Source organism: Ochotona princeps, chromosome 9 (genome assembly GCF_030435755.1).
Source record: "Ochotona princeps isolate mOchPri1 chromosome 9, mOchPri1.hap1, whole genome shotgun sequence".
Taxonomy (NCBI): Eukaryota; Metazoa; Chordata; class Mammalia; order Lagomorpha; family Ochotonidae; genus Ochotona; species Ochotona princeps.
The window spans coordinates 33,721,960-33,746,328 of record NC_080840.1 but is presented as its reverse complement, the minus strand read 5'-3'; the positions used below and the strand labels follow the sequence as shown (position 1 = coordinate 33,746,328).

Here is a 24,369-nt window from a genome sequence, read left to right as displayed (position 1 = left end):
AACCAGCAGATGAAGATCTTTTCCTCTGTCTTTCCTTCTCTCTGCAAATCTGATCTGCCTTTCCAATAAATATAAATAAATCTTTTAAAAATGCTTAATCTATTTATTTCTGTAATTTTCTATTAAATATTTTAAGTCAGTGGTTGCCCATAGTTAACTGAGTGAAACTGCACATAAGCAGACTTGCAATTACAGAATCACATAATCTTTATCTACAGCCACATGATTTCTTATAATCTGAATAGATGCACATATATACACACATATTTATAGTATATATGTACATATTACTAAAAAAAAGTTGTCAGTCTATGACCTTACATTCTCTCCTTGTATTTTTTTAAGTTAATATTTTTTATTGATTACATTGCATTATCTGACACAGTTTTATAGGCACTGGGATTCCCCCCACCCCTCCCAAAACCCTCCCCCATGGTGGATTCCTCCACCTTGTTGCATAACCACAGTTCAGGTTCAGTTGAGATTCCTTCATTGCAAGCATTTATCAAGCATAAAGTCCAGCATCTTATTGTCCAGATAAGTTCAACGGTTTCTTCGTGAGACCATCTCTGGTCTGAAGGTAGAGCCGGCAGAGTATCATCCCAATCAATTAAAAGCCCCGACATAACATCAGTAACAATTGTTAACGTTATGGAATTAATTGACATGGTATTGAGTAACCAATATGTTAAAAGAAAAAAAAAGAATGCAAGTTCTGAACCACATCCTGTGACTTCTTCATTGACATTTCAATTATTAGTTTACATACAACCGGGTTCTATACACCTTAAAATGGCTACAGATTACTACTCAGTTGTCTCGTATCTATTTTAATTTTAGTATTTAGCAGTTCATAGCGTTGAAGCATGATTTTGCTGAACCTGGCTGTTTTACAGGTAGTCTAACTCTATAACTCTAACAAGACATATGTCAACAGTTTAGGTGAACAGTTTTAGGAGGGGTGTGCAGAGAAATCTTCATACCCTAGTGAGCAGTAACCAATCTTTGTGTCCCACCCAGTGGGGTATAAGTGCATCCACGCTGACCGTTTCCTGTATGACCTTACATTCTAAACAACTAAGCATGGATCTACACTTCCTCCCTTGCAGATCTTACATAGAGGCAGAAAGCACAATAGTGACTGCCTGGTGTAAGGGAGAGAAGAAATGAAGAGTTACTATTCAATAAATGCAGTGTTCATTCAGAATGACAAAAAAAAAAAACCTTCTGAAAATGGGCAGATGGCTGTGGAACAGTGTCACTGCAGTTAATGTCAATGATGTATAAACTAAAAAATAGGTCATATTAGTAAATTTTATGCTATGTATCAGTCATTAGTCATAAATTATTACCCCATCATTGGAAAGAATATATTATAGGTGCCCCCTCCTCGAAACAATGCCCATATCAAAATACCCAGAAACTGAAAATGTGAGTTTATTGGGAATGTGGGGAATAATCTTTGCAGAAGTTATTATCTGAGCAAGCCTTAAATCCAATTACAAGTATCTGTAGAAGAGAAAGGCAGAGAGAAATTTGAGTCAGGAAAAAAAGACGGCAGAGGCACTCAGAGAAGAATACCATGTGAAGATGTGGGCAGAGACTAGACTGCTCCAACCACAACTGTAAGAAACGGATGGATTGGGGTCTGGTACAACAGCCTAGCAGCTAAAGCCTCACCTTGTGCAAGCCAGCATCCCATATGGGCGCCGGTTCTAATTCCAGCGACCCAGTTTCCCATTCAGCTCCCTGCCTGTAGCCTGAAAAGCAGTCAAGGACGGCCCAAAGCCTTGGGATCCTGCACCCATGTGGGAGACCCAGAAGAGGCTCCTGGCTCCTAGCTTCAGATTGGTGCAGCTCCAGCCTTTGCAGCCACCTGGGGAACTAGTAGATGAAAGATCTTCCCCTCTGTCTGTCCTCCTCTCTGTAAATCTGACTTTAAAAAATAAGAAAGGCATGGATTGCTGGCAACCACACAAAACCACAAGACACAGAGATTGGATTCTTCCTAGGGGGCTTCTGGTAGGTGTTGATTTCACACATGGGGCCTCCCAGATTAAATGAAAACACTTGCTCTCTATGCCACTCCAAGCCATCACGCACACGCACAGTGAATGCTTGTGAGGGATCTTCTAAGAGGTGGTCCCATACACACACACTAAGATGGATCGGGTGTCTACTGAGTCCTCCCAGCAAGAACAGGTGTATTGTTCAACTTGTGGCTGAACTTGTAGCTTCAGCAGCACACATACTATTACTCAATTCTTACCACTACCCAAGCCCACTCTTCCAGAATTCCTCAAATTTTACACAAAGTAAGCAGGAAGCAAATCATAGAGTGTTTTTTTCTTTCTTAGTGTTGCATTTTTCAAAATTATTTTTAAGAGGTTTGTTCAAGTTTCACCCCATAGATGTGTAAGCAACTACATATTTGTGTCTTTTGGATTAGGAGTATACTTGACTATGAAAAGTGTAGTGCCATTTGACTTGCAAGGAGGAAGGCCACCACTTTTTAAACATATTTTTAAACATATTCTAAAGAATGAATGTATCTCTTTTTAAACATATTCTAAAGCATGAACACCAGCCATACCTGCTTGCAATGTGTTTTTAAACCTCCAGATATATTTATTGCATTCATTTTACCTATTAAAATGCTATATTCTAATAAGTATCTATAATAAGCAAATAGCAAATATTTATAAGTAAATAAGTATTTATAAGTAAAAAGGGAGTGGTTGGTAAAGGCTATTTGGAAAACATAGCTTGCTAAGCAAAAGGTTCCTCAAGAAAGAAATTAAACTTTTAAAAAAAAGATGTATTTTATTTACCTGAAAGGCAAAATGGCAAAGAAAAAAGGAGAGATTTTTTTTTTCCCTCTGGCTCCCAATGGAGCTGGCTGGAACTCAAGAACTTGTGCCATTATCTGCTTTCTTCCAGGAAAAACAGGCAGGAAGCTGAATAGCAAGCCCAGAGTAGCCAGAACCAGACTAAGGACTTCAATATGCGATATGGGTTGTCCTAAGCAGTAACCTAACCCGCTATGCTACACCACCCTCCACAAAGATATAATGCACAAAGCCTCATTTAGCACAAATGCATTTTTTGTGTTTCAAAATATCCAGTTTCTTTCTTTGGAAGTAGGTGATATGATGATACAAAAAAGTGAGAGAGAGGGGGACTTTTTTAACCTAAAGTAATTCCTAATTTAGTATTAGACATTGTCACGCTTAAACTGACTTTCCAGAAAATTGTCATCTAAGTGCCTCAAGTTGTCTCCAGTTACTTTTGACACAAATCTTGCTAAACTATATATTCCACTTTTACATCTTACAGGAGTAATAAACATTTAGTATTACATTGTACATGAATAACATTTTTTAAAGGTTTATTCATTTTATTACAAAGTCAGATATACAGAGAGGAGAAGAGACAGAGAGGAAGATCTTCCGTCCGATGATTCACTCCCCAAGTGAGCAGCAATGGTCGGTGCGCGCCAATCCGAAGCCGGGAACCAGGAACCTCTTCCAGGTCTCCCACATGGGTGCAGGGTCCCAATGCATTGGGCCGTCCTCGACTGCTTTCCCAGGCTACAAGCAGGGAGCTGGATGGGAAGTGGAGCTGCCGGGATTAGAACCGGCGCCCATATGGGATCCCGGGGCCTTCAAGGCGAGGACTTTAGCCGCTAGGCCACGCCGCCGGGCCCATGAATAACATTTTTAAGATGAGTTTTCTTTCCTTCATTTAATTCAAGAAATTATCAGACACTTGTCTAGCTTCTTTGTCTAACACGGTTCTTTCCCAACTCAATCACTACAGTGAGAAATGGCTAACCGAAAAGAAATGCTTGTAAAGCAAAAGAAACAAAATTTAAAGTGTTTGAAAGAATCAATTTCGTTTTAGTGATGTCTAAAGGGAAAAGTGCACAGATTTGTTGGAAGAATACAGTGCTAGACATTTAGAAAAATTACACAATATATTCATTTTCTATTTTTTTTAAATTTGTGAAGTCTATTTTCCTACAGAGCTGAGAAAAAAAGAGGACTGATCTCCACAGAAGTTTTGTGGTTAATTAAATTCAAAATTAAATTAAACCGGTTGGGGGCAACAGTGGTGAGTGTTTGGTATAGCTAAAAAGACATCACTGGCACGCCTCCATCCCTTAGCAGACAGCCTGGGTCAGGTCCTAACTCCAACCCCAGCTTCCTGCTAATACACACCCAGAGAAGCCACAGACTTGGGAGCCCAGCAACTGAGGCTTCTGGCCCAGAATTCTGGGCTCCTGGCTTCAGCCACACCCAGACGCAAATAATGCAGTCATTGGGATAGTAAGCCAGCAGATGAGCGCTCTCTCTCAGTGTCTGTCTCTCTGTCTCTCAAATAAATTTACAAATAAAGTAAAATAAAATCATTTTATTAATTTAACTGATTTCATACTTAACTTTTGAAAATAAATTGAGCTTTGATTACCAAATGTGTTTCACGTAACAGTCTGAGCAAATCCATCACTGTGTCATCTTCATATACAATCTAATTTTTGAAGTATAAATTTCATCCAATCTACCAATTAAAAGAGAAATTCCAAAACTCATCTCACAAAGATAATTACAATAAAAAGAATGAATTAAAAGACAGAAAATAGAGGTGAGTGTTTATGAGCCAGCACCCCAAATCTTAGCTGCAGTTGGGGTTCTGGCCACTCCTCTCGTACTCGGGCTCCCTGCAAATGTGCTCGGGAAAGCACAAGCACGGACCCAGTACTGGAACCTCTGTCACCAAGCGGCTCCTGGCTTCAGCCTGGCCCAACCACGGCCACTGCAGACATTCGAGTAGTGAATCAGCACAGAGAATATGCCTCACTCTGTACCGCCCCATTCACTCTTTCAAATACATACATCTTTCTTCAAAATCAATAGTCACTCCGTAATCGCAGTTTTCATATCCTATATGCTTTCTCATACCTTATCTTCCTCTCTCAGTCTGACACACACATATTTAACTGCTTTCTAGTCTCATCAATTTAACTAATTTAAGGTAGGGTGCAAGTATCAGAATTTTGTCAAAGCTCCCAAGGACACTGCTCAGCAGCAAGAATAAAAAACATGGTTAATATGTCTTTATGCTCTATACTCTCACTGGCACATACCCCATTCTTGGATAACCACCTGAATTACTACCTCAAAATAAGTCCTTAAATTTCCTGTAGTTCCATCTTTCCAAAAAACTGATTCATTAAAACTAAAACCCTGAAACCAAGGCCACAGCACTCTCCATTCCAGATGTGAGCACTGCTACCTAGCATTGATAATGTCATGACCTTTCACTTTCCAACTTTCTTCTCTTTTGCATAGCTTTCTTCAATCTACCCTTCCTCCTTGACCTCCCTCCAAACTTGAATAAACCTTGACAGAACACTGAAAATTATTAATTTTACCACCTTTCTATCCCTAAATAATACTTTTCAATATTCTGTGTGTGACAAAGTGGGGAGAAAGCGATGCATAAAACACTTTGCACACATCAGAGAACAGGAATTTTCTTGAGTAAAAACACCTGCATGCCTGAGCTGCGAGCTAACCAAGCTGCAGCTCTTTGCTGAAGCCACAGCATTTTTACACGAAAGAACAAACAAAAAACCTAGGGGGTTACTCAGACTTGGGGTATTTTGACATTTTCTAAAAAATGAACCAAACGAACTTGTCATGTCCAGGAAAACAGTATTTGTTGCCAATGATAAAATAAGAGCTTTCAGTTGAAGAGTCAAACTTTGGAAAGTTTGTATTTGCTACATATCTTAACAGTTTTCCAATATAAACATGAGAAAAATGCTAAATAATGATAATATCCTTTAAATAACAACTTAAAACTGCATTGTGTTTGGAAATGCACAAGGCAATATTGAATAAACTATCCAAAGAAATGGAGTCAAAAATAGTGTATATGCAGATTACAAAGAAAAAGAAAAATCTACTTGGACAGCCTGTCAAAAGACTATATACAAACATAGTTTCTTTTTGTTTTGTTTTTAAGAAATAAAATTTGAGTTAGGACATGAAAAACTGGTAAGATTTACACTGACAGAAAAAAAAAGTGAGCAAGTCATCTAGGATGCTTATAATATTTTAAGTTTCTGGAAGGTAAGGGTCATGTGTTATACTTCTTTGCTATGTGCTGGAGAAATAAGCACAGGTCCAAATCTAAACTGGTCAGAAAAGGTACGGCTGCCGCACAGAAGGAGCAGGACAGTAATCAGGCAAGGTTGAACATCAGCTCTGGAACTGATTTAGTAAACCTCACTAATCCAAACTCAAATACACCTACTTGGAGAATCATTCTACAAGCATTTACTGAAAATATCACAGATGACTAATAATCAGAAAAAATGAGGATGTGCGTTTCTGTTTTATGCTAATCTTATTTCATGCTACTTTAAACAAATCATATATTTAAATTTTTTTAATTCTAGCAAAAAGAACATATATGCACAAGGAAAATAGTTCATGTTATACATAACTGTATTTCCCAAAGAACACTCTCTTTATAGTATCTCAATAGAGCACACAGATTTTTTAAAAACCACGCCAACATACAATAGTTACCTACTATACTGAAGTGAAAACCACAACATCTTATAATATTGGACATAATTCTAATTTCTTCTTTCTATACTCAAAAGTATTCTTTTTACTCCCATTTATTTACTTCGCACACTTCTCTAGTAACACTGGAGATATCTTCTCTTTTCCATATACACACACACACACACACACACACACACCCTCTTCCATTCCTACATCCTCCTTTAGGTAACTATAACCACTAGAGGGCAATAAGTATACAGATACATGTATTTATTTATGATACTGTGAGAGTCACATTCCAATATAACTAAAAATTGTTATCAACACACACGTTAAAGCCTAGGCAAGTAAGTGTCAATGAGCAAGGCATATCCTTCATACTCAGAATGCATCTTGGAAAAGCAGGTGTTCAAGAAAACTTTTCTAATAAGCATTAACCAAAGAGAATTTTTTACTGTAAGCCCAGACCAAAAAAGAGGATAAGCAAAAACGCAGATAGAAGATGTATCATGAGTAGAAAAGTAAGAACTAGCTTCCTCAAACTCTTTGACTCTCATACTGGGAAATCAGCAAACTGAAAAATCAACAGAATTTGCCCAACCTTTCTTCTGTTTAAGAACGCGGACTTCTCAAGGATATTTCCCAGGGAGAAAAACAGTAATTGTAAAGATAAATACGTCTTCGCTTCCCTCACAATTAGTAACATACGGGAAGAAAAAAACAACAGCAACTAACCTTTGACAATTTCACTATTTATTGCACAGAATTTAAATCAAGTGAGCTTATCTGACTTGCTTTATGTTTCCTTACACTGACATTAAACAACTGCAGCATTTACAAGGTCAGCCTTTTTTAACCAACGGTAATTTCCTTACCCTCATTGGATGTATATCTGCATAAGGTGGTTTTCCTTCAGCCATTTCGATGGAAGTAATGCCAAGGGACCAGATGTCAGCCACACAATTATAGCCTATTTCTTGAATTACCTCAGGAGCCATCCAAAATGGAGTTCCTATTACAGTATTGCGTTTTGCCATTGTATCCTGTGATAACATAATGCAGACATGAATACTATTACAAAAAACACAAAGGAATTTTGTATGCTAACATGCCCTTTAAAATGTACACTAAATTCTCAAATACCACACATGATACAAGATTTTTAACTTTAAGACTTCAACTTGTCACAATACATGCAGGAATTTTAAAATATGAAATAGCCATGTATCCATAAGTAACTTACTTTCACTATCTTCATTAAAAAAGAATAAAGATACTATTATAACAATAAAAGCTATAAAAATTAATCAACATACCTTCCCCTTTATTCAATATCCCATTAATTATAACACTCAGATTTAGTTCAATTATTGCTTTCTACACAAGAACAACAAAGTGATACATTTCCTTCCATGTTCACCAAAGCTAAAGTTTAGTTACAGTCATACCTGAACAAATCAGCCAAAAATGTTCCCCAAATTATTGAAGTCAACTTACTGTTAACTGACCAGCTACTCCAAAATCTGCCAGTTTTGCGTGTCCTTCTGTATTGAGGAGAATATTTCCAGCTTTTATATCTCTGTGAATTTTTCTCATAAAATGCAAATATTCTAGTCCTTTCAATGTAGACTTAAGAATAGTTGCAATTTCATCTTCTGTTAACTAGAAAGAAAATTTTAAAACCAAATTCAAATATCATGTCAGATAAACTCTAACAAGAACATGAAGTATATTTCTTAAGACAATTAACTTTTTAGAAAAAAAAGTCTAGAGGTTAAATAGTAAAGGATCTATAGGCCTTCTGTCATTCTGATTATACTTCTCACTGATGAAGGCTGATTAAATGTCTTTCCTCTTCTATTACCGATGCAATTCATAAGGCACGGCCATAACCCAGGAATCAGCACGGCCAAAAGAAATCACTATTTCCCACTTCATCTAATACTTTGGGGAATGTCCTATTGCAGTTCTTTATCCTGAAATTTTCCCTACAATCCCTCTGATTTTTGTAAAAGACAACTTTACAAAAAAGAAAGGCAATGAGGGCAGGTAGGTAGCCACAAGTCTCCAGCATGAGGGGTTGGCACCAATGCCACTCATCCTGCTGCCAACCAGGTCACTCATAATCCTAGACTTCTAAACTGATACAGAAAACTCAAAAATGAAAATGTTAAAGAAAGGTGTGGGAAATGGAAACACCAACAAAAACAGGTAGAGAAAGGAAAAGGTGGAGGAGAGAGAAGGAGAAGGTACGGCTGGCCAAGCTGGGCATTGCTGGAAGGCGGCACTCACTGCACTTGCCCTTATGGTAGTGTCATACTGTGAAATGATAAGAAAGTGATTTTTGAATACTTTCCAAGTTCCTGGCAAAAGAGTTCTTTAGAATTTGCAGAGTGACAAGGGGAAAAGAATCATTTTTTTCCTCTTTCACAACCACACTGGAGTTTATATCATGAGGTGAATCTTGGCTCCAAAACGATAGAATGTGGCTAGTTACCACAGAAAACCACCACGTAATTGGAAGGTTGACAATTTCAACCCTTCCTTGTATTGTGAGTCAGTTCCCAAAGTCCAATGATTTAGTCCACCATGCCTGCGTAATGCAACCACCATAAAAACCCAAACCAACAGGCACTGCTCTGATAGTTTATAATCTATGGACAGAGGAAGGCATAATACGATAGAAGAAAGGGTAAGACAAGAAAAGCAGCAGTGAAAACCGCTATGAGAACAGTAACAGAGAGAGCTACAGAGAATGACGAACAGGACCTGAGAGGCATTTTCACTGATATCTAAATGGTGGCAAGGAGCTGACTATGTGAATGGCTATCTGAGAACATATTACACAAAAAGAGGGAGGGATAAAAACATCTGTTTAACTTCTCATACATTTTTTAAAAAGCAAAGAGGAGGAAACACCTACAAATTCATTGTATCAGTCATTGCCTGCTCCCAAAGACACACTACAAGAAAAGAAAGTTATAGAGGTTGGCACTGCGGCAGAGGTAAAGCTGGCACCAGCAATACTGGCATCCCAGAGGGCACCAGGTGGAGTTTCAGATGCTTCATTTCCTATCCACTTCCGTGCTAATGTGCCTGTGCAAGACAGTTCAGGTCTTTGGGTCTCAGCATCTATGTGGGAAACCTGGAAGAAGATTCTGGCTCCTACTTTCAGCATAGCCCAACTCTGTCCATTACAGCCATTTGGGGAGTAAACCAGTGAATAAAAGCTCTCTCTTGCTCTCTCTCTCTTCTCTCTCCACCTCTGCCTGTCCCTCTCTATAGCTCTGACTTTCAAATAAATATATATTTAAATAGGAAAAAAAGTATAGACCAAAATCCTTTAATACTGAAGAAAAAATCTTCAACAAAATACTTCAACCTTGATTGAACAGGATATTAAAAGGATTACTCATCATGACTAAGCTAATTTATTCCTGGAATATAATGATGGTTCAATGCACAAAAATATAAAAAATGTAATATGTCATGGTAAGATAATAAAGAAACTATGAGATCATCTCAACTGATGGAAAAAAACCATTTGACTTGCAGCAGACATTCAGTAAATCAATTAGTCACTGCTATGTCTGCTTACATTCCATTTTAGAATACCTGGTCTGAGTCCCAGCTCACCCACCTCCTTCTGCCTTCTTGAAAAGATGAATGCTGAGAGGAACAGATGATCACTTAGGTACCTAAGTTCCACTGACATGAGAAATTTAGATTGAAATCCTAGCTCCTGGCTTCAACCTGGCCCCATCCAGCTGCTGTAGGCATCAGGAGAGTCAAGAAGGAAGACTGGAAGATGGAAGATCTCTTTATTTCTCTCTCTCTCTCTCTCTTCTCTGCTCTTCCAATTAGATGAAAATGGATAAATAAAAAAAAATTTTCAAAAAGCACCTTACTAATACACCCCCTTCATAATTAAAAGAGAAAAATTTCACAATAAACTGGGGAAACCACGCTCTCTACATAAAACCACACACGAAAAACCGACAAAAAAAGTCATAATCAATGGTAACAGAATGGAAGCTTTGCTTCTAAGAACAGGGAAAGGGGGCTGGCGCTGAGGCGAAGTTGCCATGCACAGTGCTTGCATCCCATATAGGTATTGGTTTGTGTCTCGGCTCTTCCACTCCCAATCCATCTCCCTGCTAATGGCCTGGGAAAGTAGTGGAAGATGGCTCAACTCCACGGACCCCTGCACCCATGTGGGAGACCTGGAAAAAGTTCCTGGTGCCTGACTTCACATCAGCTCAGCTCTGTCCATATCTTTCTCACCTTCCCTCTCTCAGCAACTCTGCCTTTCAAGTAAATAAATGTTTTCTAAAATTTTTGAAATATCAGAAAGACAAAAATGCCCACTTTTGTCACTTCTATTTAACAAAGAAATAAAGATTCCAGCCAGAACTTTCCAGTCCATTCAGCACGAAAAGCAAACAAAAGGTATTTAAAGTGGAAAGAAAGAAAACTATTAACGTGATTATATGTGTAATAAGTCCAACATTTTATCAAAAAAATTGCCAGAATTAATGAATTTAACAAAATAACAAGAGCCAAAACTGACATTTCTATACACTAATGATGAACAATCTTAAGAGGAAGCTACAAATCAGACATAAATAAATGGAAACATATCCATATACATGGGTAGGAAGATTTACTGTTAAGAAATTCATGTTATCAAAAGCTATAACGCAATCTCTACCAAAACCTCAATGCTGTGTTGGAGAAATTTAAAAAACTCAAGCTAAAATTCATACGAAAGTCAAGGGGGCTCAAATAACCAAAGTAACCTTGTAGAAAGTAAAGCTAGAGTTTTGATATGTCCTAACTTCAAAACCTACTACAAATCACAAAAGGGTGACACCAGCATAAAGGAGACATGTAGACAAATGGAGCAAAATGTGGAACCCAAAAATAACCCTCACATACATGACCAAATGATTTGAACACGTGTGTCAAAGCTCTTTAACAGAACCAGGTATATGAAGTCTAAACTGAGATGTGCATGAATATTATATACCAAACATCAAGATAATACAAAAAGGAATAAAAGATCTTTCTTGTAATTTTTATTTTTACTACTCTTCAAATATTTAATGTTAATATATTGATAGTATTAGTACTAAGTATATTATACAAAATGTTAGTGCTTAACATCATATTTAAATTGGTATTAAACATTATTTCATATTATAATAATGCTAACATCATTACATATGTACTAACGTATTTAATATATTACTATTTTATCTGCATTTTCTTTGTAAATGCAGTTATCAGAAAAGCTGAGCTTACTTGCAATTCGTGCTACATTTTTGTTCGCACTACAATAAGCATGGGTCTAGAACAGCAGGGATCGGGATCTTTGTTTTGCTCATCGACATATCTACAATGCTTGGACTTATGCTTGGGATACACTTAACACTAAATAAATAATGAAGGAAGGGGTATAGACTTGTCAACACGAAAAGAAAGGAGATACCTTCATCTGATGCTCCCAACCTTCTAAAGTAGTAGTCTGCAGCCAAGGAAAGAGAGAGAGATAGGAATGTTATTTAGGGTCACACCCTGCACCACTGTAGAATGTGTGGAAGGTTATGGAGTTATCATATGCAACTGAGTTGCCCCCTCTCTCCCCGCAGTCCCATCCTTTGTGGATGAAGATAGAAGAGTCTGGGATTTTACAAGAGCAACTCCAGTCCACAAAACTCTTGTTTGATTACTACAGTGATGATTTTCCAGTTAACCTAGACTTCAATTCCACAATTTCCAACCAATAACTTAGTCACTAATCCTCCACTAATTCTTTGTCTTCTCTGCTTCCATGCCCTACAATATTTCAGAGTTATTCCAGAGATAACTCCGGGATACAGGGTCGTTCTATAGCTACAGGGCAAATTCACGGCAATACAAAAGGAAGATTTGCCAGAGATGTTATTACACTGATTCATGAACTGCCTGGCTTTGCTAAACGACTTGGCAGGTTCATTCAGGGATTATGATTCTGTAATATATTAACAAAGGTTGTTCAGCAAAAATAGTCTTTTCTTCACCACACAAATCTACATTTATCCACTCTACAGTCCAGACACTGCTGAAGGTGCTAGGTATACAAAGACAGAATAACTGCTAGTTTCGGTTCTTAGCTTAAATACCTGAGGCCGGGCCCGGCGCCATGGCCTAGCGGCTAAAAGTCCTTGTCTTGAAAGTCCCGGGATCCCATATGGGCACTGGTTCTAATCCCGGCAGCTCCACTTCCCATCCAGCTCCCTGCTTGTGGCCTGGGAAAGCAGTCAAGGACAGCCCAAAGATTTGGGACCCTGCACCCATGTGGAAGACCCGGAAGAGGTTCCAGGTTCCCAGCTTCAGATCGGCGCGCACCGGCCGTTGCGGCTCACTTGGGGAGTGAATCATCGGACGGAAGATCTTCCTCTCTGTCTCTCCTCTCTCTGTATATCTGACTTTGTAATTAAAATAAATCTTAGAAAAAAATCTCTCTCTCTCTCCCCCCCTTTCTGTCTGTCTATCTGGCTTTCCAATAAAAATACAATCTTTAAAGAATACCTGAGACCACAGCCTTGAATTTGACTCTGAACGAACTCCTAAAGATACAGAGTTCAGAAGCTGGTATTGTAGTACAGCACGTTAAAATGCCACTTGCAACACTGGCATCCCGTATTGGAGCACTCATTCCAATCCAGGTCCCTGCAAATGCACCTGGGAAGCCAGCTGGAAGACGACGCAGCCACTTGGGTCTCTGAGAGCCACGTGGGAGATACACACAGAGTTCTACACTCATGACTTCAGCCAGATCCAGCCATGGGTGTTGCGGCCATTCTGGGAAAGGGGTGAAGAAGGGTTGGTGGAAATCAGCACACAGAAGATCTTTCTCAGTGTGTGTGTGTCTAATGCTGTTGCAAATAAATAAATCTTTCCTTTAAAAAAATAAAGAATAAAGCAAGTATGTAAAGTTTATAAAACCTCTCTTTCATTGTATTTTTCTCCTTTTGGCAAGAAAATCTCTCTCCCTACTTCAGAGAAGCAATGCTTTATTTTTATCTAATATTCTCCTCTACATCAAAGCATGACCTGCTTTGCTGTCACTTGTAAAGAATTCAGAAGGCCCTGCTTCAGTCCACAAGAGTTCACACTCGCACATAAATAACCCTTGATTAAAAATCATCTGTGGCAAAGTATTATATTAACTACCATTTTGAATACTAAGGCTCAAAAGTGGAATTCCAATCTTAAGCTTTTAAAGTTCAGTTATGATAGAGTTCTACACCTCAATAAAATCATATAAAACAATGAATAGGCATAATGTTGTCTTATAAGTTTTTATTTTTATGCGTTAAACAAAAACTCTTAGGGGGGTAGTCACTGCTTTTGGCTGAGCCCCTACAGTAGGTCCTAATAGCCCAGACTAAAAAGCCAAAATGGGGAACCAGCACGGTAGCCTAACTAAAATCCTCACCTTGCACGCGCCAGGATCCCGCAATACATGACATTCAGTAAAGTACAAGTGTAATCAAAACAGCTGCCACCCATAATATCAAATAAGCAATTAACAAGCAGTGGCTAACAACAATCAGAACAGATATCAGCCCTGACTATCGGGTCCAACGTCTACTCCACCTCAGCTTCCAAATGTAAAGCATTTGACACGGTGTGTCCCTCAAACAAGTACACCTGTTAATAAAATCTGCACACAAGCATACTCACCTGGTCTGAAAAGCCATCCTGAGCACACTTTGGGTGGCTTAATGAGTATTTTATTGAAAACAGATGTTTAATCCTTTTAGCAAAAACATATGGCTCGGTGACTAAAATATTAAAATATGTAAATAAAAAACAAAAACGTTTTAAATTACTAGATAGGATGAAGCTTAGAATTACAAAAAAAAAAGCAAAACTGATCAGACAACTTCATCTACAATTTTGCACCAAAATGTAGATTAATCTTATCTTAGCAAATTTAGAGAAATTAATAGTAAACTCACGTTATTTAAATTCTAATGGTATCGGGCCCGGCGGCATGGCCTGGTGGCTAAAGTCCTCGCCTTGAAAGTCCCGGGATCCCATATGGTCACCGGTTCTAATCCTGGCAGCTCCACTTCCCATCCAGCTCCCTGCTTGTGGCCTGGGAAAGCAGTCAAGAATGGCCCAATGCATTGGGACACTGCACCCGCGTGGGAGACCCGGAAGAGGTTCCAGGTTCCCGGCTTTGGATCGGCGCGCACCGGCCCGTTGCGGCTCACTTGGGGAGTGAAACATCGGATGGAAGATCTTCCTCTCTGTCTCTCCTCCTCTCTGTATATCTGGCTGTAATAAAATGAATAGATCTTTAAAAAAAATTCTAATGGTATCAAATGAACTTTATCAAGATTTAAGCCACTCCACAAATATTGTGTGTCGCTAAAAGAGGAGGTGAGCGGAAGAGGAGGTGATCTCAAAGTTCACCTGTTTGGTGGACCCTATATAGCCAACCCTGATCTAGATACTTACATCACACTTATTCCTAGTCTTTCAGACACATGTTAACTGCTTGTTACAGAAAACTTAAAAGTTGATAGGCCATTCCTTAGATACATGGAATCTTGCTTCTAAATCTATTTTAATAAATTTCGTTTCTATATAAACACAGCCAATTTAAAAAAAATAGCCTATGGGCTCGGCAGTGTGGCCTGGTGGCTAAGGTCCTCGCCTTGATCCCATATGGCCGCTGGTTCTAATCCCGGCAGCTCCACTTCCTCTCTCTCCTCCTCTCAGTATATCTGACTTTGTAACGAAAATAAAATAAATCTTTAAAAAAAAAAAAAAAAAAAAATAGCCTGATTTACATTTGGCAACACAAAGAACTACTTTCCACTACTACATAAAGTGTAAAGTAGTATATTTTTCATTTCTGTAAGATATTTAACCAGTTTAGACAGATCCACATCCAACTATTCAAAGTTCATACTAATAACAGGGAAATGGGGGAACAGAGGAACACAGGAGAGGGGACCTGCTTCAGAGGAGAGGAAGTCAGACTGTTTCATGATGAGAACTAAGACTCCATTTAGTGGCATCTGTAAAGGATTCCTTCAAACGGAAAAAGGCATCAACAAAGCCCTTCATTTGTTAATTCAATCAGGTTATCCTCACAACATTACAAGTTTTATTTCCTTTCTGTTGCGCTACACAAATGGAGCAATGGCATTTGTAAACTATTTGAAGCACATTTTATAGTCTATTTGAAGTAGAAGAGGGACAAGAGAAAGATAATAAACCATGAATGAAACACTCAGCAATCAGGGATGGAAATAAGACTTTCTTACTTGAGCTAATACATTAAAAGGCGGAAGTCTACATCTGGTTTTAATAGTGCTATGAATTCACTGGCAAATTTTAAAAGAATTTCATTGTACAAAAACAAAAAGATGGTTTTGATAAGGCTTTAGTCCTCTGGTTACTTTTGTTTCTAGAATCATATGATTAGAATAATAATATGATACATTTAATATGTCACTGTGTGTATGGTTTTGATAAAAATGCATCCATCAACTTTTCTCAGGGGCACATGAACCATGGTTTTAAAATACACATACTGCCTTAATGGTTTTAGATCAGTAAAAACAAATTCCAAAGAGTTAAGTTACATCAAAATTCTAATTTTTAATTTTCTGGAAGTGAATATTTCGTAACTTCAGTAAAACTAATTTTAATTATATATATATATATGTATGTATATGAAGCAATGTCTTATTTCTACAACTTAGCGCCATTTAAAATGAAGGATACAAAAATAATTAGGCATAGCTTTTCTTTCAAATACCAGAGGCTTGACAGATACATACTTCACTGTAAAACATCATTTTACTCTCAGAGTGACCTTGTATAAGGTCTTGAAAACTGTTTGATCAAAACAGTTTTTGGAATCATTATAGTCTTTTTTTTTTATTAATTATTTTGCATTATGTGACAGTTTCATAGGCTCTGGGAATCCCCCCACCCCTTCCCACGCCCCTCCCCCCTGGTGGATTCCTCCACCTTGATGCAGTATTACAGTTCAAATTCAATCAAGATGGAATCATTATAGTCTTTTAAAGTCTGGATCAAATCTCACCTCTTCCAAGAAATCATCCTGCATTTTATTCCTTCACTCAGGATAACGATGATAACAGCAGCAGCAGCTAACGTTGACTGAGTTCTTACTCTATCTACAAGTAGTCCACAAGTACTACTTCAGAGAAACTAGCCTACAAGTATTACTTCATAGAAACTCAAACACAACTGTAGAAGCGAGAACGAACAAGAACTTCCCAGATGCCTGTAACATTGTCCCCTTTATGCACAATGCACAGAATTCTGTGGCAAGGGAAAGGAATACACCCTGCAACAACAGCATTAGCTACGGAAACCCTCTAGGACAGCGATTTTCAAAGCTAATTATGCATCAGATACTCCTATAATCCAAGCCATTTAACAGAACCTTCAAGGCCTTAATTGACAGGGTTCCTGCCCATCTCAACCAACTCACTTCATCATTCTTACCACTCATGGAAGACTTCACAGAGAAGATACCTTTGAGCTTTTTCATGAAGAACAAACAGTATTCGTCAGGTGGATCACAGAGGGAAGGAAATTAGGGAATGTAGGGAATGCAGTACAAAGGCAAAGGGCATAAAGATACATGAACTCCAGTATCAGCAAACCGTTCTTTGTGACTGAATGCAACACATCTAGGATAAGACTGCTAAAGGGAAGTCAGGTGAGGTGCAAACTGTCTTATACATCGATAAACTTTCAAGTGGAAAAAGACATGGTCTTATCCAACTTCTAGAAGGAGAACTCAGAGAATGGGCTCTTAGAAACACAAGGAAAAGTTGCATGCAGGATATGGTAATAAAAAAAAAATCAACGATGATGGTAGAAATAGATGTAGAAGTAGCTAACAAGCCTGAAATCTTACTCAGAAAAGCCCGAGGGAGTTTTCTGTATGGAGTAATAATGAATACCTCAAGTGAAATTAGAACATAGAAAAAATGGGCAGAAGTCCCAGCATGCACCAAAAGCACCAGCGGCATCCAGCGGCCCCAGACCCAAGCCTATCTATGGTATTCTTCCACAAGTGAATTGACTTGTCCCTAAAACATCACAAAGGTAGCTTACTGCTAACTAAAAACAAACATGCCTTTTGACTCAATAATTTCTCTCCTCAGGAAATATCCAATGACACAGAACAACACAATATTCCAGTTTACATCTAGAAAAGGTTCCAACAGATTTGATGATGACAACAAAAACCCTAAAGGGTTGGAAATTATATTACCAAGAGACTAAAAAACTATATATTGTTACATACACAGAAGACCTCTATGTACTGTTATATTAGAATTCCAAAATACACCAGAAGCTTTAAAAATTACAAGACAGGGCCTGGCGTGGTGGCTCAATGGCTATATCCTCTCCTTACAATTGCCAAGATTCCATATGGGGACCAGTTCTTGGCCCAGCAGCTTCACTTTCTATCCAATTCCCCATTTAAGTCCTGGGAAAATAGTAGACGATGGCCCAAACCCTTTCAACCCTAAACCTACATAAGAGACCCATAAGAAGCTCCTGGTTTTGACCCTTGACTTCAAATCAACTCAGTTCTGGCCACTGTGGCCATCTGGGGAGTAAACCAATGGATAAAAAACCGTTTGCGTCTCCTTCTCTCTATGGATAAAAAACTTTTTGCGTCTCCTTCTCTCCATAAAATCGGATCTTTCCAATGAAAATAATAATTTTTAAATAATAAAATAAATTTTTAAAAGTTACAAGAGGAGCTGGCATTCTGGTGTTGCAAATTAAGCTGTTGCTTGCAAAGCACCATCCCAGAAGGGCACCAATTCAAGTTCCAGCTACTTCAATTTTGATCTAGCTAGTTGCTCATGTGCCTATAAAAGCAATGAAAGATGGCCCAAGTTCTTGAGCACCTTCACCCACATGGGAGACCTAAAAGAAGATCCAGGTTCCTTGATCCTGGCTCAGCTCTGGCCATTGTAGCTATCTGAAGAGTAAACCAGGAGATGGAAGATTCTCTCTCTCTCTCTCTCTCTCTTTCTCTCTCTCTCTGTTTCTCTGCCTCTCTCTGTAACTCTGCCTTTCAAATTTTAAAAAAACAAAAACAAAAAACCTTTTTATTACAGTTAAAAGAAAAATGCAAGCTTTGGAATACCACATATCATATGAATCCCTTCCGTGAAACAAGATATACATTCAAATACACTGATAGAATCCACATGAAATTAACTGACATGACCTTAAGGAAGTAAAATTAATGGATGGATATGAAGACGTTAATTACCTCCTTTGTTACCATTTGAAATGTTTACAAGTGTTCATATGCTTTTCCCCTTAATTTATTTGATTAGAAGTCGGAGGCGGGTGGGTAGAAGTTTACACACTGATTAAAAAGTACAGACTATTGTGTGATACAAAGACTGTTAAGATAGAGAATTATCATTTAAGGAGATACATTTCTATTTTCTGGAAAACTTACCTATACATTTCTGATTTCCAAATGAACAAGGCTTTCCTGGATACAACTCAATGGCTTTTTTTGACATGGCTTTCTAACATGGGAGGATATCCAAAATTTAAGAAACATCACAGAATTCTTAAAACAGTAGTAATTTACAATTGGCATTTGAAAGGCTTAACAATAAACAGCATTTAGCTAATTTACAATAACTTGCTTTAGTATTGACCCTACACTTACACTGTGCTCTAACACTCATCATCTTTATTCCTCACCAAAAACTGAGAGGAGCAGGCAACTGGCATCGTGCTTCAGATGCTGCTAGGAAAACTTTCACTCTCTGAGAACCTGGGTTCAAGTCCTGCCAGCACTTCTGATTCCAGCTTCCTGCCAATGCACACCCAAGGAGACAGCAGGTGATGGTGAGTACTTGGCTCCTGTTTGCCACCTGAGTGGATATGGATTGAGTTCCTAGTTCCCAGCTTCACAATGGCTCAGTCCTAGCTACTGTGGAATTTGGAGAGTGCCGCAATAAATGAAGGACCTCTCTGTCCTGCTCTCTCACTCTCTCTCCCCATATAAAGGAAAATGAAAATTAAAAAGTAAAAATTATTGACAAGCTAAGCAATCTGTATGACAGAAATTCATTTTATTTCATTTTTTTATTTTTTTAAAAGATTTTTTAAATTGGAAAGACAGATTTACAGAGAGAAAGAGAGACAAACAGAAAGATCACCCATCCACAGGTTCACTCCCCAAGTGGCCACAATAACTAGAGCTGAGCCAATCCAAAGCCAGGAGCCAGGAGTCAGGAACCAGGAACCAGGAGCTTCTTCCAAGCATCCCGCACAAGTGTAAGGTCCCATCCACTGCTTTCCCACAGGCAGGGAGCAGGATGGGAAGTGGAGCAGCTGGGACACACAAAACAACACCCATATGGGATCCCGGCATGTGCAAGGCAAGGATTTCAGCCACTGAGCCATTCCAAGAGATCCACTTTAGAATTAAGAACATGAATTTTAAAGGAGTTGCCAAAAGTATAGTGGATCACAGAGCTGCAAGTAACAACTCAAGCACTAGTGCCTCATCTTTCTATTCCACTACCCAGGTTCCTCCCTCTAAAACCACATTACTACAATCACCATTACAGCACACAGCATACAGTAGACAGTATACTAACTACTTCTAACAGAAGGGAGGGCTCACCACAGACCTGGCATTAGCAGTCATTCTGCCTGAAAAGGAATGTACAACATAAAAAGAAGTGTGTGAAGGTAGGCCTGACTGACAAAAACAAAAACAAAACTGGGAGAAATGCCAAGAAGAATGCCAACAAAGGTGGAACTGGGCAACTTACCAATAAGGGACACCAAAGAAAAACCTTTATGTGCTTAATTCATTTAGTTAAGGTAGAAGGCATAGTCTATTCAGGGACTATACTGTAACTTGGAAAAATCATAAAGCAGTGTTTATAATCCAATCAAAAGATTTAGAAAATATATAATGGACCATGACGCATATGATGTATTCAATCAGAGATTAAAACATGGCAGCTCTTGATTACTATAAAAAATTCTAATGGTATAATCCCACAGTGCTCAATTAGTGCTTCAAAGTTTTGAAGGCAGTATGAAACACACTCAGAACTCAATCTCCTTCCATAACAGACACCAAATAAAGGGCAACGAAACAAGGCTTATTTTCATGACAATCTAAACAGCATTGAACAGGAAGAGATCATAGATAACAAAAATAACACTAGGGTCAAGCATTAATTCTCAAGGCAACCATGGGATCTTTACTGCAATGAGCAGACTTTCAGGAGAACAGTTACTGCTAGTACAACAGAAACAGGCCCTGTGAGAAACTTCAACCTGTCCCTTCCTGCAAAGCAAGAAAGAATCAGAGACTCAACAGCTCTGAATGTCTGTGACCACATACTTCCTCCAAGAATTAATATCCATTTTGGGAGTTGTTTTGTAGTGGCTTGGTCTGGTTGATTTTTTTCTTTTTAAGATCTATTTATTTGTATTGGAAAGTCAGATTTACAGAGAGAAGGAGCTTCCATCCACTGGTTTACTCCCTAAATGGCAGCAACTGCCACTTGCTAACAGAATCCAAAGGCAGGATCTAGGAGCTGCTTCCAGGTCTCCTACATGAGTAAAGGGCCCCAAGGGTTTGGGCCATCCTCTACTGTTTTTCCAGGCCACAACAGGGAGCTGAATGGGAAGTAGAGCAGGCAGGACACAAACTGGTACCTGTATGGGATCCCTGGGGTTCAATGCAAGGATTCAGCCACTAGGTTATCGTGCCAGGCCTCTGGTTGATTATATATTTTTTGTGGTACTGTGAATCCTGATTGACTTTGTTTTGATGTTAGGTTTAGTAATTATGTGAAAACATTGTTTTTTTTTTTTTTTTTTTTTTGGCCCATATAGCACTCGTTAGCCTTTTTCCTATTAACAAACTCTGATTCCTTTTTAGGAAATCATTACTTTCCCTTCCTCAGTCTACGGATGTCTAGTAGTCAGTTCCACACTAGTTCTAAGCTGGACACTTATTTTAGATAAAGGCCAATTAGCACACCATTGTCCAGTGATCACAAGAATTTGCTCAGAGAAGGTCACAAGATCCATTCATAAAGCATTAATACACATGGGCCATAACTCTTCTCTGCTGGATTTTAAATAGAAAGCTATAATTCAGGAAATAGCTGACAGCATATAACTACAAGATGAGAGTCTGTAACAATGAAATCAATAACAAGATATAAAAAAAAGTATTCAAATAATTCCTTTCATTCTGAATCAAATCATCCAAAAAGATAATTCTGCAAAGATTTTTTTTTTAAATCACATTTAGAAATTCTTTTTAGGCAGAAGCAAGCGTAGGCTGGGTTTTCTGTAACTTACAATAAAGAGTTGAAACTGATGCAGTAAACTTGAAGTTAATACCAAAGAGAAGGGAAGCTCCAAGAAAAACAGTAAATATAAAGCAGTAACCACTTGTTGACTTAATTCCAGAAATCTTAGAGGTTATTCCAAATATATAATGTCATGGGATCACTACAGCTGACCTCCATTTTCTCCCCCCCCCAGAAAGGACACAACTAGGGCAGTAGAAATAGACAAACATGTCTTTGCAAAGAAATATGGAGAATGGGAGTATAACCTAGTCATTAAGCAGCTGCTTCTCACACCACCTTCAGCTCCCAACGCACAGCTTTCTGCTCCTCCTGACACCAATAAGCAGGAAGTAATGGCTCCTATCCTATCCTACCAGGAAACTTGGATTGAGTCCCCAGCTCCAGCTAACAGCTTACAGCTCCCAGCCTCAACCCTAGCCATTACAGCAACCTGCGGAGTAAATCAGCAGATGGAAGATTTTTCTGCCTTGCTAGCTCTCTGCATGTGTGTATGAATGTTTGTGTCTGCCTCTCATCAATAAATCAACAAAAATTTCAAAAAACAGGAAACTTCTTTAAAAGGCCCCCTTCTGCCTTCATCTTCCTAGTACCATCTCCTCTGGCAATAAGTGGTTATGTCAAATTATATTAATATTGTATTTAGACGTATCATTTTATAAAATTCCTCAAATGATTCAGTTACCATAATGATATAAATGATATAATGGCATGTAATGGTGACCAAAATCCCTTTCTTAAAAAACAAACAAATAACAACAACAACAACAAAAATCACTGGTTTAGAAAAGCTTGTGGAATATGTAATTGTTTAAATCTCAGAAGTAATCTTTAAACTTACAGGCAAAACTTATATCTGAACATCCAGCAAGCACCATATTCCAATTTCTTTACAAAAAAAAACTTTTTCTCCCACTCTCCCCTGCACTTTCGGGGAAAACAGCACAAAGATTTAATAATGGGGCTCAGATGTTCAGAACAAAGAAGGCACTCTAACAAACACAACGGAGCAGCTAAGCAACTTTCTTCTGGGCAACGCTTATAATTGCATGCTCTCTTCCATCACTCACTATACCCTCTTCCTCTCACTCACACCACCCAAAAGAGCAGAGCTGGAAATACGAAACATGTAAGATTTAAACAATTAAAACCAAAACTGAACAACTCTTCCAGAAAAAAAAATGCAAATCTGTTCAACACATTAGGAAAAACAGCTACAATATTTTGACCATTATTATATACAAGAGGGCAGACAGAGTTTCTCTTTCATGAAATCTGGATTGCATATGTCTGGCAAAAAAAGGGGGGGGAGATTAATAATCTATCACAAAGTCCCACAACTCGTGGTTCAAAATGAAAGCTTTCACTACTTATACCATATGTAAATACACACATATACATGCTGCTTATAATCCCTTGATCTGCAGAAAAAGAGAACTGATACTCTACTGTGAAAATGGTCAGTGGGTAGACATTTTAAAATCCTTTCCCACATGAAAAGACTTCTGAAAAAGAGATCAGAAGACAACAGAAAAGCACTCAATATATACGAAGTTGTAAATCCAGTATGAACTAGTATCTATTACACAAAGGGAGAACATGTACCAAAGCGATTAGGAAACTCAAACAGGAATTAGTCCAATAACTCAGACAAATATGAACCCCCAAAGGCATGCTGCAGAACAGAAATCTACACATTTCAAAAAGACATCTATCGTTAATAACAGAGCATCCTATTACTACGGCCAGATAAATCCTAACAATCAATAACAAGAATTTGGTATGATTTCACCAAGAAAAAAAGAAGAGGCACATCATTAGTATCAAGGCCAGAATATATACTTTTTAAAAACAACACATCATATGTTTACTCTGAAGACTATTACATGCAATGCCTTAATTAATTCTAAGATCACAGAATAAATAAAATATCCTAGTATTTTTGAGTAGCCATTTCCTGATTCTAAAAGAAACTATCTAAAAAAGTAATCCCTATCTTGTGGCATGTATACATTAACAACATTGTGAGGAACCAGCATTGTAGTATTGCAACTTAAATCTCCAGCTGTGAGGCCAGCATTCCACCAGAATGTCGGTTTGAGACCTGGCGGTTCTGCTTCTGATTCAGCTCCCTGCTAATTTCTTGGGGGTGGGAACAGCGAACGACCCAGGTATTTGGGCTTCTGTATCCACACAGGCTGAAGTCCAGCCTTCGGACTTTAGCCTAGCTAAAGCCCTAGCAACCCTGGCTGTTGCGGACATACAGGGAATGAACCATGGAAGGAAGATCTCAAATAAATAAAAAATTAATCTTCAAAAAAATGTTGAAAAACAACAACGTGATACTG

At 38.3% G+C, this 24,369-nt stretch overlaps 1 protein-coding gene across 1 annotated transcript in view; it reads right to left on the bottom strand.

Moving 5' to 3' along the window:
- The window catches only part of STK3 (serine/threonine kinase 3), a 285,278-nt gene that overhangs the window by 196,995 nt on the left and 63,914 nt on the right, over window positions 1-24,369 (bottom strand). Inside the window, exons 5-6 of the mRNA XM_004580628.3 lie at window positions 8,079-8,243; window positions 7,457-7,624 (exon numbers count right to left, since the gene is read on the bottom strand). Coding sequence (XP_004580685.1) covers window positions 7,457-7,624; window positions 8,079-8,243 — 333 coding nt within the window. The remainder of the gene's footprint in view (window positions 1-7,456; window positions 7,625-8,078; window positions 8,244-24,369) is intronic.